Source organism: Furipterus horrens, unplaced genomic scaffold (assembly GCF_987537825.1).
Source record: "Furipterus horrens unplaced genomic scaffold, mFurHor1.1.pri manual_scaffold_9, whole genome shotgun sequence".
NCBI lineage: Eukaryota > Metazoa > Chordata > Mammalia > Chiroptera > Furipteridae > Furipterus > Furipterus horrens.
The window spans coordinates 41431116-41447961 of NW_028327179.1; the positions used below are offsets into that span (position 1 = coordinate 41431116).

Below are 16846 nucleotides of genomic sequence, written 5' to 3' on the forward strand. Positions count from 1 at the left end.
AGCTGCTAGATTATACATTAAAATAGTTCTGCGTAAACTTTAGGTAGGATATAGATTTTTCTTTCTTTTTAAATGAATGTTCATACACCTGAGGCAATGTTGTGCTATACCTCTTCATTTGGGGTTAATTTGTATTTGAACCAGAACAAGTTGTTAGGTTTAATCATAAACTGCATATACTTGAATATAGATTGTTCATCTTCACAGTCTTCTTTCTTTTTTTCTTTTATTTAGAGTAAAATTTCACTGTTCCATCCATAATTTAGGAACATGCAAGGAGGTAATTGGAATTGGAGGTAAATTATATTCTTTTGTGAAAACTGTAATCATTGGAAGTTAGTTAAAAACACCTCAATTCTCTTAATTTTCATGCAAGGAGCAGTTGTTTTGACAGATGGATGGACTTTATTTTTGTAACAGTCCGGGAAAAGACTGTGTAACACAGTCTAATCAGTGCTACATATTTGTAATGTTTGTTTTTGAAGCACTGTGCATTTGGCTTCTATATCATTTTCAGGGGGTAGACGTTTTCTTTCTAATTTATTTTTCCAGGCTAATATCTCTATGTGTAATTCCTCTGAAATTATACATTTGATCTGAATGCACTAGAAAGCTTTTTAAAAATAAGTGTAAATGGTTTGTCACGAAGGACGATGAATCATTACTCCTCAGGTGTGGTCCTGGGGTTTAACTGCCTTTACTTTTATTTCTAGGCTAAATTAACAATTTATAATGCTGTGGGGTCTGGAGTGCATTTCAGTAAAATAAAATATCAGGGTGGTTGCCTGACTCTCGAGAAGCCAACTTGTTGCTAAGCTTGTCTTTGTATATCAACTTAAATTCCAAAAAGGATCACGGTTTGAAAACGAATTCATTTTGAACTGATTACATTCTCTTTATTACGTTGTAAATCCGCCAGTGCTGAGCAAAGCAGTGCAGTCGTTTAATGCCAAAAAGTACATTACATTCTGAGGTTTAAAAATCGTCATGGTTCAAGAAGAGGTCAGGAACACTCTTCTGTCTCCCCAGAACAGAAATGTGTTAAGTGTGTTTCCTCTTTTTGCCACGCTTCCTTCTTTTATAATGGAATGTCCAGGCTGCTTTGAAATAAAATGAATATCCTGTTTTGGAACGCTCGGAAACCTTGGAAGCAATAAGCTAGAGAATGAAGGCAAATTAATGATAAAATTAATACTTTTTATGTAGGTTTTCTATTTAAAGAACAAATCCTTACTAACATCTCTTTTAAGTTCTGGGTTTGTTTTTTTTTTTTTTTTTCTATAGAGTTTTCTAATTCACTGCTTCCTCCTCCATTATTGTTGGTGGATTTTCTCGAAGCTATTTTAACCAATTTTGAAAGCGTTTAACTCAATTTACTTGTTTCATTTCAGTCTTAACACACTATAAACCCAGGAAATTTCTCTCCATTTTATTTTTATCATTCTTCACTTCAAAATAATATTGAGCTAGCCTCTGGGCCTGGCAGCAATACAACCTGCTGCCAACTGGGAGAGTTCAGTGTGGAAATGAAAGGGATCGTTCCAGGCCTTAGGCCAACAGGGTGGGTCTAGTTGCTTTGTAGTACAGACTGACTCCCGTTATCAGCCCTCCCAGTGGTGAGAATGGTGTGAAACATTTGCCAGGTTTCACAGCTCTAGTTCTAATTTTTTTTTCCCCTCAGCTGCAAGAAGAGGAATAGCTGTCATAGAAGTTCTTTGACAGTTAATAGAGAACAAATTAAAATTATGATATTCAGTGTGGCTCTATTCCATAGTTTACAAAATCCCTAAGAGTTTTTCAATCATTAATTTTTGCCAATTAGTTATCCAATCTATAAGAGATAAGAACCCACAAAATTGTATGATTTTAGAATTCAAAACAGTTACTGAGGTGACATGGGTCTTCATCTGTGGTCACAAATATCCGTGCTTGTAAGGTATTTCCTTCCTTTTATTTTTATTATGGAGCATTACAGTCCATTCTTTAATTTCTAAGATGTGCTTAGGTAATACTAATAGGATTAGAGAATTCAAAATTGTATGAATTATCTTCAAAAGCATGGCAGACAAACTGAAACGCTGTTCTTTTATAAAATGAACAAAACATCCATCTGGGACTACCACTATTATTTATTAGAATACTCGTTTGCTTACCAATATATGCACAGCCAATTCCTTGGTTTCAACATATGGTGATGGAACTGGTTATTTATAATCTTGAATCAACCCACAATCAGGGAAGGCTGTCTTTATAGAAAAGCAGAGTGTGTGGCCACCGACATGTTTCCAAGAAAGCGATGCAATAAAACACTTTCCTAAAAATGAGTTATTTGCAAATGACTAAATTTTCTTAAAAGTACAAATAACCCCTTTGGGTAAGACCCATAAATGCTTCTTTTAAAATGAATTTATCAGCTGTTCCCTCCCTCTCCACAACCTCTTTCCTCTGCCCAGGCATCCATGCTTTGTCCCCTTGGGAAAGAGGAGAAACTTTCAAAACGGGAAGTTTGTTGCTAAGTTAAGCTATATCGGTTTCACAGTTTTGCTTAAGATGTACCATGTTCAAAGTGAAACATGGCTGAGATCCATGTACCCTTTACGCTAGGAAATTTTTCTTCATAGCAACTTGTAAAATCAGTTGATTTCAGAGCTTAATTGTATATGTTATAATGCCTTACCACACAAAAGTAAAAAATCAGGATCTAAGTAGCAAAAAAAAAAAAATGGGAGAAATTAGATGTTTATTGTTGTTACTCAACTAATCTTCTCAGCATATGTTAAGAAAACGTGAGGACCCATAACTTGAAATTTATATAATTCACTTTTAGGACAATATATTTATAGGACATCCTCAGGTTTTGTCCTAGAGAAGTCAGTGATGGTGGGAAGCAATATTTTGAATTTAAATATCAATTATTCTGATCAAATTTTGTGGTCTGCCCCTCTTTTTAGGGGAGGAGTAGAATTAAGACAAATTTTTTTTGCTGTGAATACAGTATACAGATGTCACGTGGAAATGTACTTAAGTTATTGTAACACCCTAGTCATAATCTTCCACTGACTATATAAATTCCAATGCATTCTGAGCTTTCACTTTGCAAGCCACATGTCACAGAGAGTGACTTTAGAAGTGTTACACAATTAAAGGTATCAGGACCAACCCAATCCTCTATTATGCTTCCCAACCTTGCTTGTAATATAGTCTGCTTCTGATCTTTAGCTACACTTCTAGTTACATATTTGGGTCTTAATTCCAAATGTGTATAGGCAAAAACATTCACATAATTAAGAAAGTCTATGATCAAAAACAAAATAATATCCAGCAGTTTTATTTATCACATGAGTACTCAGGTAGATATTTTCAAAATAGATATAATGTATTCCATGATAAACTCATATTTTCTATTTTCTACTTATATGTACTCAATTTTTAAGATTTGTGATTTGATGGTAGATCCTAACATTTTTTTGAAGCTATTTGGAGAGTCTGAGGTTTTCTTTTTACAATATTAATATAGAGTCATCTTTTTCAAATATTTTGCAAAAATTGGGTATTTTTTGCTCTGGATTTTTTTCACAATAAAATTATCCAATTTATATTATTAATATCTGACATTTTTCCTAAAATCTTTCCTCAACATGGATGAAAGGCTAAGGTTCCTATTTTCTCATAGAAAAATATTTTCTTCTATTGGATTTACATATAGGATAGAGTACATAGAAAGAATATAAATAGTTCTGTCCATTTTATTTTTTAAGTGATATCTTACTCAGAAAATAAAATGTCAAGAATGTCTGAACTTCTATAAATAATAAGACATGACTGGAATTTCATCATCAGTAATTGTTCTTAACCTGGGGGACCCACAGATCATTGTGCAGGGGTTCCATGGATGGGTTCAGGATGTCCATGAACCTCCAGAAACTTATTTTTTTAGTTATAACCAATCCACAAAACATCCTTTAGCCTACAGATACTCCAAACTCTAACATCTTCTTTATCTCATCTTAAATATGCCCAAATTGTCCTTGAGGCTAACATGATATTTTCAGGAGGAGGTGGCTCTAACTTCTTGGTGTCTGTAGAGAGCTTACTATCAAGCAGTCTTTTGAAGTTTCAGGTCAATTTGAACTTCAGAAGTCAACATCACATTTACTACTGATATTTAAACTTTGTATTTAAGAGATGTTTATATTACCTTTTATGTTTGTTTTCTTTTTCTAAAAAGTAATTCAAAGTTGATTTTTGCAAAGGAATATTCACCATTGTATTGTATATATAATTTTTTATTAATCCTATAATTTCCTGTTCTCATTTCTGGAAAAGGCACCTTAGATTATTGTTTTTTTTATTACTTTATTCTACCTTTGGATAAATTACAAATAATTTAATTAAGAGTTAGTGAAAGATAACATTTTACTTAGCCCCTCAAAGGGTAAGAACCTCTGTGTTTTTAGTTCATATAATATGAGCAAACAATAGAATGATAAGCCCTAAAAATGCTGTAAAATGGACACAAAAAAATCTGTTCAATCATACCTAACACCCTAGAGATACGTCAGTCATGCTGAGTGCTAGAACTCACTGGTTTTCTTTTTGTCTTGCAGAAAGAATGTGCTAATTTCATCAAGGTGCTTAAGGCTTATAATCACACTCACTTGTATGCCTGCGGAACTGGGGCTTTTCATCCAATTTGCACCTACATTGAAACTGGACATCATCCTGAGGTAAAGCTGGCTTTTTAAAAAAATAGTATTTGTCCATGACCCTTTCCTATTCAGATGCTTCATTACTAATTTCTTCAGCTCATTTAGCTTTTGGTTCACTATTCAGTGAGACCTACTTCAAATTCAGAAGGCTGTTATTAATTTTAATCTGTGAATGCAAAAACAATGAGACCATCACTCAACAATGACTATGGAACAGGAGGAAGGAAGGAAGAAAGCACTTGCTCTTGCCCTGGATTAGAGAGTTAAATCCATTTTGCATGTGCAGCAGATGTCCACAGGCTGAACTCGGAGTGTTTTCCCCTTCATTTGTGTATTGCCAGCTTTCCCCTCCATTTCCATCCTCGTCAGAAGTGTCTGCCACACCACTTGTGTTCTGCTGTCTGGGCTGAAAAAGATGCCGTGCATGGTGCACAGTGATCTGCTCTCATGTTTGACCTAAGTTATTTACATGCATGTTCTTGCTTAGCTAAGTGATGCTTTTCTATTTTGGGCTACTATTTTGGTGAAATGGGGAAAAAATGTTTCCTTGATGTATCTATGATTCCTAAAAGATGTTTTAGTCAGAAATTTTAGTGAGGAGATTAAATTTTATGTACATGTAAGTAAAAATTGAAATTAGGGGAATAGTTAAAGAAAAAATTACAAATATTAAAGCAATTTCATGAATTATAAGCCTTTTTATAATTTCTGACTCAAAATGCTTAGGATAAAAGTGTTCATGCAGTGAGAAAATCATTTGTGACAAAATCTTCTTCCAAATTGGAATTCAGAAATACTCAACAAATGAAGAATCTGTCCCAGAATGTTTCTGGAACCCAAAAGATAAAATATAATGTATGTGTTAGCCACTTCTTTATAACTTAAACTCCAGACTCTCTACATTTCTTAAAATGTCCTAAATTGATACAAATGTTTTAGTAATTATTTCTTGCACATGGTTCTGGAGACTTTGTACATTTAAATTTTTAGCACTTTCTAGATAAATGTCTCCCTCCTTGTCTCCTTATCAGCCATTTCCAATAGTTAGGTGCCCTAGAACATGGGCCTGGGGTGACTGTTCTACTTTTTTATATGCTGGAGATAGCTCTAGAGAATTTCCTAGTATTATATTGCACTTTTGGCGTCTTCCAGGCATCATGCTGTTAGAGCAATGGCATCAGGAGAGCTGAGCTCCTAGCACAAGTTAGTGGAGAAGATAAGGGTTTTATTGTCATATCTGGCTTTGATCTTGTTCTACAACTTACTAGCTGTGGAGCCCTGGAAAAATTACTTAACCATTCTGAGACTCTGTCTCACAATATGTGAAACAATACTAAACAAATCCTCTTTGATCTTCTGAATTCACATATTTTAAGTGGGAGGTTGGCTATTTACCTCCCACTTCCTTCCAAACCCCCTAGCAGGGCCGACCCATTGACACTTTTGCTATAGAAACTCCAGGAGTTCTAATCCCATCATTGTTAAAAGCATGTCCTCTGGCCTCAGACAGCAGGGCTTTTGTCCAACCTCAATTCAATACTAGATGCTTGAAGTAAAGCAAGCTACTTATTTTCTCTGTGTCTGTTTCTAATCTAAGAAGTGACAGAGAATGGCCCATACCTAATGCCATTGTTATGAGAGTTTAACATCGTATAAAAAAGGTTGTAGGCGTTGAAAATGTCAGTTATCATTTTAAAAATATAAATCTGCATCTCAGGGCTCAATACCAATGCTCTCTTTTACGTTAGTATTTAAGTGTCACCTTCACTTCATCAGAGGCTGTAAATTATGACACTGGGCTCTCCTTGTTGCTAGGTGATTCTGCTCTTGTCTCATTTTCCTTCATTTTTAAATTTGAAGCATAGATGACCTTAATGACCTTAAATTAAAATACCACATATTGTTACCATGTTTTTATCATTTTCAAAAAAATGTCCATTTTGTTTTCTTCTTGAGGTTGCTATTTAGTACAGTTCACAGCATATTCCTTCTCAACTCATCAATGAATTACTCATTGCTGACTTGTGGATAGGTGGGGGAATGGAAAAGTACAGGTTCTGAAGCCAGGTCATTTACTCAGGCAAACAGAAGTGACCATTTCTTCTACTGAAATAAATACATAAATATTCCATATGATCTCCTTTGGTGTGAGATATTGTCGTGCAAGTAGTTTTCTAAAATTCTGAAACTCACACCTTTTGAGAGAGGTCTTCTTTTAGAAGCTTGGTGAGTGATCTTTATTTATGTGGCAACTATATATCGGTAAGTACCATCTCACACTGTTTAGGTCAGTGAGAAGATGATTATTCAATTACCTAGGGGATGTGGAATAGTCTAGACAATCTATCTAGGAAATTCTGGAAAAGAAATTATCAAGATACTTTGTCTAGATGACATAAAATTTAATTTTCCGTGCTTAAGCTTCCTTAAGAGAGAATCTGTTTTAAATTGATCTGTACTGGTACTTAGGCTACTACCCTTGGGTTTAAACAGTTATTCTTATTTATGAAATTTGGTAAAAGAGACAATGTGTGCCTCATACCATTAGGGAAGAATAAGGAAAATAGAAAGTTTGGAAGAGTGAAAAATAAAATAGCAATCAGACCAAGAGCAGGATTTTTAGATTAGGGTTCATAAACTTTCATGAAGTTTAAATTTAGTAACTTTTATTTGCAAGGATAGTTTTTCAGACAAGAACAAGACACATCTTTGTCCTAGATTCTAGTTTAGAAGTAACATGTATACTTTGCTGTTCCCTGCCCCACACTGCAAAAAAATAATGAAATAGTTTCCTTTAAACTCTGCTGAGACCTTATATATTTTAAATAATTTTATTATACAAAGAAGGGTATTTTGCTTCTTGCTTTATCATGGCTTTCATGGACATTCAGTTTTAACATTATTTTTTTTCTCTTTGCAGTGTTCTTCCTTAAATACAAACTGTTGTCTTATATTGAGTTCCCAAGATTGTTGAAACTCATTGTTAGAAAATGACCTTCTGGGCTACTATTCCAAATGGCCAATGGCTACCAAAATAAAGACATTACTTTTGAAGTAAATTAAGACTCCCTTTATCATTTTAAAACTTCATATCTTGTTGGAGGAAATTAGTAATTCCTTTTAAAAATGATAAGCAGTTTGCAAAATAGCCTGCTCATTTACTCTTTAGTTAAGTAGACCTTATTTTACTTTCCTAGCATTTTAGTAGCAATGCTTACACTCCTGATTTCTGTATTTCCAAACTTACTCTTGCTGTATAGTGAATACCTTCTGACCACACACAGTATGTCATTGATTGCTATATTAAACAGATATTCTGTTTCCTGTAGTACTTTTGGGAATTGGTAGACATATTAATTAACTCCAGTTCCATAAGATGTGTGTCAATCAGTTCTTGGGTATCCGCCAATACTACTTGACACAGCAGATAACTGCCAGTGAGGTCACATACTTCATACACATGTATGTGTTTACCATAAAAATGCATTCAGAGTTCATGGAAGGGATCATTCAGAGCTAGAGTACAGATGAGTTTTGAGTTTAAACTGTTAGTATCCATGCTACCCAAATGAAAATTGTAAGTCATCCGTAAGAGGCAAAATACTCCCAAGTGGCTTATGGTATATAGTATTTCCCCTTCAAACTTACATCTGTTGAGAAAAGAAAAATGTATGGATTTAGGACAAGTGTAGCTTTTCAAAGAAGTCTCTGGATGTTTACTCAAGCAGGAAATCTAAAGAAAGACGGACAGAGATGAGAGCTGGAAAATATCAACTCTATAAATACCCTCATAATTTCATGATCTCAATTTATGATAGACCCAAAAGGTCATTAAGAAATGCAGTGAAGCTTAATGGTTATCTGCAAGGTCATTTCTACAATGACAACTGATATATCTAGATATAAAATACAATGTTTTGTCAGGTTCTTCTCTTCCACCAAGAATAAGAGTTTGCTTTTATGCAAGACTTTGAATCAAATGCTTTTAGTAACAGCCTCCATGGCCTAAGTGCTATTTAAGTGGTAGCTAGTGTTCTGTTGACTAATGGTACATTTAATTTAACCTCTGCTAATTGAGTTCTCTCTCACTATTTTGTATTATTTCGTCCAATGGGCACAAGTTTATTTATGTGAGGAAATACTAAAGCTAAGAAATTTAGATATCTTGACAAAACAATAAGGAGTTTGTTTGCGGTAGGTAACATCTTTTCCTCTTCCTTAGATCATGCGTTAGAATCTATATTTACTTTCTAGTAGGCTACCCTAGGTGAGAGGACTCACGATTCCTTGGTGGTTTTTTCTCACCTACTCACTATTTCCCCCAGAGGCAGTGTATCCTCGTGTACATTACCAACCTGAGCCAAATGTGGGTAGAGCAAATCAATAATGGGTTCTAGGATTTTCTTATCTTTCAATACTTGAATCATGTAGGAAGGTGTACCTGTGCAAGTTACTGTGCTTAATAAACTTGTTTTCCCTGAATATTTGATACATAAACACTATAGTTATGAGATTAACATCCTCTAACCCTCTACCACTTATTTGGTTCAATTGTAAAAACAATTTTTTCTCACAATATTTTATTCCTAAGAACAATAAGAGATAAAAATAGATATGTTCGCATTCAGTTCTTAACTTATAGGATATTTAGTTTCATGTTTTAGCAGAACTGGTTTACTTATTGACAAAAAAAATAATTTGGACAAAAATTAAACAGTTTTCTAAATCAGTACAATGATGTCATTATTAATTACTTATTAAAATTTATTTTATGTATGGTACTCAATTTCTGAATAGCATCTTCATTTACAACAGATCAGTATAGACATAAGGGCTAAAGCATATACAGCCATTAACCAATGTATTTTTTTCTATTTCTCGTGAACTACCAATACTAGATCAAAGACCTTACATTTACTGGAGGTAGCCTGTCACTAGAACTAACCTCCCAAACTTAATCTTTGTCTTATTGTGCCCTCTTAGATGCCTCAGCACTCATTCCCCAAGATAATCTATTTCAAGGGGAAATTTCTGTGCATAAAAACTTTAATTTTTATCAATATTACATTTTACAAGACACAAAACCTTATTGCCACCTCCCCTGTTGTTCCCTTTTCATCTTCTTATTTGTTCTCTGTCTTCCATTATGACCTTTTCTGTGCTCTTGAACTCTAGTTTGGTGTTTTCTTTCCTTTATCTCTTTGTCTCTTTGCCTATATTATTCTCTTTGAAACAAAAGTTTAAGATAGGAGAAGTACAGTTCAGATATAGAGGTGAGAAGGAAGGTGTTAGTTTGATATATAAGAAACATCAGAAAAATAACAATAAACTTAGACTGAGTTTCCACTAATCAGAATACATTTGCCTCCTCTTGCTGTGTTTCAAATGGGTATCACTTAGTTATCTTGTAGATTTGTTTGAAACTATGATGGTTCACTTTGATGATAATCTGGAAAAATTTTTTAACTCTATTCTAAATTATTTGGAAAACTCTCTCACAATCATGTAAAATCTGATTACTTTAGTGCCCTTTTTTTGCTTGAGGTTATGATCATGTGAGTACCAAGAATTTTCCTTGAATTTCCTTGAGCTAATGAGAAAGAAACTGAGGTTGACTCTATAAGCAAATGCTGTAGTCCTGCCAAGTAAAGGCCAAAGTAAGGTCACAGTGGGCTGTGAAGTAGGATTCTGCTGCGGTTCATGTAGGAAAAAGTGGTTAGGGAATGAAATCATCCCAGAACACAGAGAAGGGTAAGACTGCCAGCCCTAAAGACTGTAGCTTCTGGTCACTAGAACTATGTTAATACTGCAAAGAGATGTTTGCTTTTCGGGATATGCAACAATATCATTGTCTCATTGTATTACTATTGCTAACTTTAAATCTATATGTTTTCCATCTTTGTTGGTATTTAATTTTAACCAAGAAGTACATACATAAACTTTGATTTATAATTCTACAAATTTAGTTACTATTAGAAAATATACAGTGTAAGGTAACTCTGGCAGCATACTAAGATCCTTGTGCTTTTTAAGCAGGTAGTGTCACCTGTTCCTTGCATTCACATCTGAGAACACTGCCCTTGGACTAGTGTAATATCCCCTGGTCCAGGGTACCCCATGGCTCTCAGCTGCTCCAGGCTTCACACATATGATCTGCCTGGTTTGACTACTGCTCTTTCCCTCCCTGAGAATGTCTTATGAACTTAGAACACATCATTATTATCTTCTGAAGCTAGAACCAGCTAACCTGAGGTTTAGAAAAAATGAATACAACACATATTTTATAATGGAAACAATAAGTAGAAATGAATCAAAAAGCTTTCTTAAGGCAGATAAATAGAAGAGACTGTTTTAATAGTTATGCATAGACGTTCTTACCCTACATTAGCATCTTGTATTCTACATTAGGGTTTTCTGGAACAGCTCTGTCTCATAGAAATATAACTCAAATCACATCTATAGTTTTAATTATTTTAGTAGCCATATTAAAAAGAGCAAAAATAAGTGAGTGAAATTAATTTTAGTAATAAATTTAACTCAATATATGCAGAATATTACAATTTCAGTTCATAATCAATATAAAATTGTTAATAACATTTACATTATTTTTGTACTATCTTGGAAATTTGCAGTGTATTTTACACTTATAGCTTAACTCAATTAAGTCTAGATGCATTTCACGGGCTCAGTGACCCCATGTGGCTAGCAGCTACTCAGTGGGACAGCTCAGTTGTCAAAGGCAGGCGAAGATAAAATGAAGGATGACAAATTATTATTTTATGAATACTGGCATTTATGCAAGAAATTTACTATCTCATAAATGAAATCAAATGTTGTTGCTTATAATATCACAAACTCTTTTACATTTACCCATTAAGACATTGTCACAAGAACTTAGTGAGTTCTAGCCACTGAATTAACTGGAGAATAGCCCAAGGATTGCTAGACATTGCACAGCTGAACTTCAAGAAGGTGGAGGAGAACAAAGCATTGTTTTACAATTGCACAACAATTTTAACATGATGATAATTTTTCATGTTTTTTTATCATAAAAGTTTCAAATGTTATATGCAGCCTATTGCCATTCACCAATGTATAAATACACAGTGACAGTCCTTATTTCTGAGAGAGAAGGAAAAAAATCACTACCGTTCTGGGATATTGAGAAAGTAAATATGATGTCATGGCTTCTTTATATAAAACTCTGGAATCTCTGTTTTAGATTCATGCAGAGTTTATGAAAGCACTTACACTTCTCATGTGGGAAGGACCTATCCTTATAAATCTTGAATGGTCTCACTGTGAAATCCAACATAAGCAATTATAGCAAGCCATGAAGATATATCATTATGTAAGTTGCTAAGGTGTGTTTGACTGCACTGACTGTAAATACAATAGGAATTACATGGAACAAAGAGAGAGTGCACAGGGTGCAGAGACCCAGCAGCCAGAGTAGTCAGCAGTGGCCTTGTCGAGGTAAGACTGGCCCTTAGCATGGCAGGAGTCGTCCATCTAGACAGGATTCGAACTGGGGATGTAGAAATAGCAAAGACTGGTGATGAGAATCACCATGACATAATAAAACAGGATGAAGGTGAAAAGAAAAGATATAAACCCGTCGTCGGCGGCGGCGGCAGCCGTCCATCTCGAGAGACGATGGTGTAGCTTCTTAAGAGTCTATCTGCACCGCCAAGAATGGCTGTGCAGTCCGACTCGGGAGTGACACGGTATCTGTCTCCTCCCGTGTTGAATCGACATCTTGCCATGACGCTGGAGTGTCCTCTCCAGTGAAGCTGAAGCTACAGAGCCTGGGCAGGGTGATATGGAGGGTCTGCTGTTGCCCATGCAGCAGACCCCCCCTCTCTTCGCAGCTGAAGGGTCCAAGGGAAAGACGGAGTCAATACAGCTTGGCTTCAGGTGCGCCGCAGGAGTTGCCGGTGTTGACTACAATGTCAAACCGCCTTAGGGACTCCGGCTCCGGATTTTCTGTCAGGGTTTACTCCCTTAGCCTTTCCCCTGAAGAGGTATACCACAAGGCAGCGGAGGTTTTTTGGAGTCAGAGTTTTCCTTCTCTGATGTGCCCTGACTGGAAGATCGAACCAGCGACACTTAGCTCGCAGGCCGACGCTCAATCCACTGAGCCAAACCAGCCAGGGTCATATATATAAGACCAGGGCTTAACAAACCCAACATTCATCAGACCCAAATCGGGGCTAGAAGACAGATTTCCCCTAAATGGGTTCCTTTGGCCAAAGGAAACAACAATAATTTACCATTGTCTGTTCTTCCTTACTTTTGGTCCCCACCCCTAGGCCTAAAATTTCCATTTCCCATCCTCAGCTGATTCCCGTGGCTGAATCCGGCTGTGTTCTCAACCTAACGGACCCAGCAGAGGGGCACTCCACACTCGCTTACTTGCACACAGACCGAGATGCAAAAAAGATATAAACCCAGACTTCTGGAAAAGAGATTTTGTTAAATAGATTTAGGGAACACTAGGATGTAATGGAGGCATTTATATAGACAGTTCCTCATATTTATAGCTACAATTCTGCTCTGCTGCTACTATCAATGCCCAGGTCATATTGGAAGCAATTTGTATTCAGATGAATGATTCAACAGAGATAAAATTAACTAGTAAAAATACAGAAAGCATTTTGTAAGCGAGGTCCTAATAGTATTGTCGAGGAATAGAAATGCAAATGGCTGCCTCATATGGTTCATATATGTGTAAATATCTAACTTTAACATAGGTGAAGACATCAGTAATAACAATTATACATACTCCCAATAAATAAGAGTTGCCAAATAATTAATACATGCACTATGCTGCTTATTTTGAATATATTACCTCAATCTTCACAAAATCTTATGAAGTAGGTATTCTTAGTATCCCCATTTAACTGATGAAAACATTAAGGTTTCCATGGATACTTTGTAATGGGCCCAAGGCAAGCATGCTATTTTGGTGGTATATGTCTGATTCTAGAAGTCACGCCTTTGAAAGGAAATAACAGCAGCATGCAGTGGGAGATAAAGGGTAAAATCATTCATTCTGATTTAGGGGATTAGGTCAGGGATTTTGTCCTATTTTTATTTTATATTTCAAAATTTCTTAACATGTGCCTAGTTTGAACAAGGTGATGAGTGTGATGAGTGTAAATAAGGAACACTTGATAAAGTGAACAAAGGCCTTCACATGTAAGCTGGAATTTGAAAAATAAGTGATATATTAGTGGATGTGGAAGATAATCAAGATGATAAGAACAGTGAATGGAAGGATATCCCATTGTGCATAGAGTATAATGATTTTCAAAAAGGAAGATTGAAAATTAGGATCAAGATGAGTTCAGGGATGCTAGTTAACAATTATACAAATGCGTAAGAGAAGACTACTATTATTGCCATGATAGGTTTTATGAATAGACATATTGATACATCTATTTTGAGACTATGGTGAATGTCTAGTGTGACATTATGTGAACCTAGACTGATCCTGAGTGAAAGATACTGAGTATAACCTAAAATTTTCATAGGAAAACAATAACAACTAAAAAGAACCTCCAAATACCCCAAGCTACCATTTCAAATACAACTGAGATGATGACACTGTTAAAACTCTTCCGTGGAAAGGTGGTTTTCCAATTCTTTTGTGATAACTAGGCAAACATGTTCTGTAGCATATTGTGGCTCATGCGCACTCAATTTTCACTTCATGAGTCTGCTAATAAGCTGAATTTATGTTGTGCCTAAAACATTAAGCTATAATATGCAAAATTATGTGAATTTCTCACCCATATTGTATCACTGAAGTGTGGTTTCTTCATGCTTGTAAATCCAGATAATTCTATTTTGTGTAATGCATGTGTGAAAGCAATTTAAATAAGTTTTGATTAAAAAATAAAAATAACAACCAAATAACAACTAACCAGTAAGAAACAAGATACACAGAGTTTATTCTAGTATTTTTTATTAATTATCATATTATTTATATGTATTATAACTGTACTCTTGTACAGTACTTAGAGTGATTTTAAGTGAAAAATTACTAAGCCATGCTATATTTATAATATTATTCTTACATTATAGCTAGTACTGATTCTGTGAGTTTTTTAATGAAAATTATATACTTGATTTATCTCTTATTCTGCCCAGTTTGTCTCCTGCTATAAGTAACTACTCTCCATGTTTTTTTTTACTATTTCTTATGAATATTAATGACTATCACTGACATATTGGATGGGCTTTATCAGTAGTATAGCATTTGGTTTTTACAGCTTTGTGATGGAAATGTTATCTTCATTTTTCAATTTTGGAAACTCAGTCTCAGTTCTAACAGCCTACCCATCATCACACAACTAGAAACTATTATATAACCATAATAATATTTAATATAAATGTCAATATTGTACCAGTTATACCTCATTTGTATGATGCTGCACCATGTGGGTTTTTAATTAATTTTTTATATGGTAGGAATACGTAACACAAGATCTCTCTTAACAACACTTCAAGTGTATAATTCCGTATCATTAACCATAGGCACAGTGTTGTACAGCTGATCTCTGGAACTTTATTTATGTTGCAAGACTGACACTGGAGACCCATTAGCAGCAGCTCCCCATTTCCCCCAACTCCCAGTCCCTGGCAGCCACCATGTTACTCTCTTTCTGTGAGTTGACTATTTTTAAAATTCTCATAGAAGTGCAAATCATGTGGCATTTGTCTTCCTGTGACTGGCTTATTTTACCTAGCATAATATCTTTCAGGTTCAGGCAGCATTATTCATAATAGTTAGGATATGGAAACAAACTAAATGACCATCATTGATGAATGGATAAAGAAAATGTGTTATAAACATACAATGGAATATTACTAAGGCTTATAAAAGAAATCCTGCTATATGCTACAATATATATTATGTGCTCATTAATACTCAGGTATAAACCCTCTCAGACATTGCATTTCAAGTGAAATACATTACAACTAGTATTATGTTAGTTGGGACCTTCTTTTAAAAAGCACTACATTCCTTGTGCTGCAGATGTGACAGTGCATATCAGCTTGGTAAAACTTCATGCAGTGAGTGGCAAAGTCATGCAGTCCTTTAAAAGGATATAGTAATAATATAAACCAGGAGTCATGTGTCAGTAAAATAAGTGCTGGGATACCCCATAGAATACTTTCTGTTTCCACTAATTCTCTGTATATTTAATCTAGGTGTCAAGCGAAGATAAAACCCACTGGCTCATTTTTCACTTAGATACAGAAGAGTAGTAATGTTCTACAAACAAAGAAAATTGCAATTCACTTTTACCTCAAAGGGAAAATTGAAATCTATACCATTGATACAAATATACCTGAAATAAAGTTCTTAAACTATTTAAAATAAAATTAATGAGTTTGACAACTTTCATTTAACATATGTTTAGCACCAAAACATGTCCTTTCTATTTTTCTTATTATTTTGATCATGTAATATTTCAAGAACACAGAGAGGTCTGAGTACTGATCTATTTATATCAATAGAATTCTAAATTCTCTAATAAACAGAAAATAATTTTATATAGCATACAGATTATCAATTAACTAATGATAAATATACTCTTTATTCCAATTGTAAATGAGTCTTACAAGCTATCTCTGCTTATAAAGATATTGAAATATTAGCATTTGGAGGGAAAGTCTCATTTTTACTCAAATTTAATTATTTACGAGTCTAGAAATTTCAGCTAGAAAAATATATTAGAAGAAATATATATTTATGTGAAGGGACATCTTTTAATCATTGCCTAAAAATTGAATGGCGTAAGCCTTCAACTTTAACTCTATCTTTGTGTATTTTGCTATTATACTTTAATAATTGAAATTCATTCTTATGTGAATGGTAGAAAACTTGATAGTAGTATATGAATACAGCTTTGAGATTTGTATATTTACATATATCACTTCAAATTGCCAGATATCAAACCACATAGAATGACTACTTTCCATTTTTATTTTATTTTTATTTTCCAGTCTGCCATTTTAATTCAATTGTGCATCTTTGGTCACTGAAATCAATCTCAGGAATTGCTGAGTGGTTAAAAAGGGAGTCTAATGGGATCTAAAATCAATTCACAAGTCTGTCACTGATT

At 34.6% G+C, this 16846-nt stretch overlaps 1 protein-coding gene across 1 annotated transcript in view; it reads left to right on the forward strand.

Annotated features, from left to right (window-relative positions):
* SEMA3A (semaphorin 3A) overlaps positions 1-16846 on the forward strand; it is a 216703-nt gene that overhangs the window by 74593 nt on the left and 125264 nt on the right. Inside the window, exon 4 of the mRNA XM_090287280.1 lies at positions 4608-4727. Coding sequence (XP_090143406.1) covers positions 4608-4727 — 120 coding nt within the window. The remainder of the gene's footprint in view (positions 1-4607; positions 4728-16846) is intronic.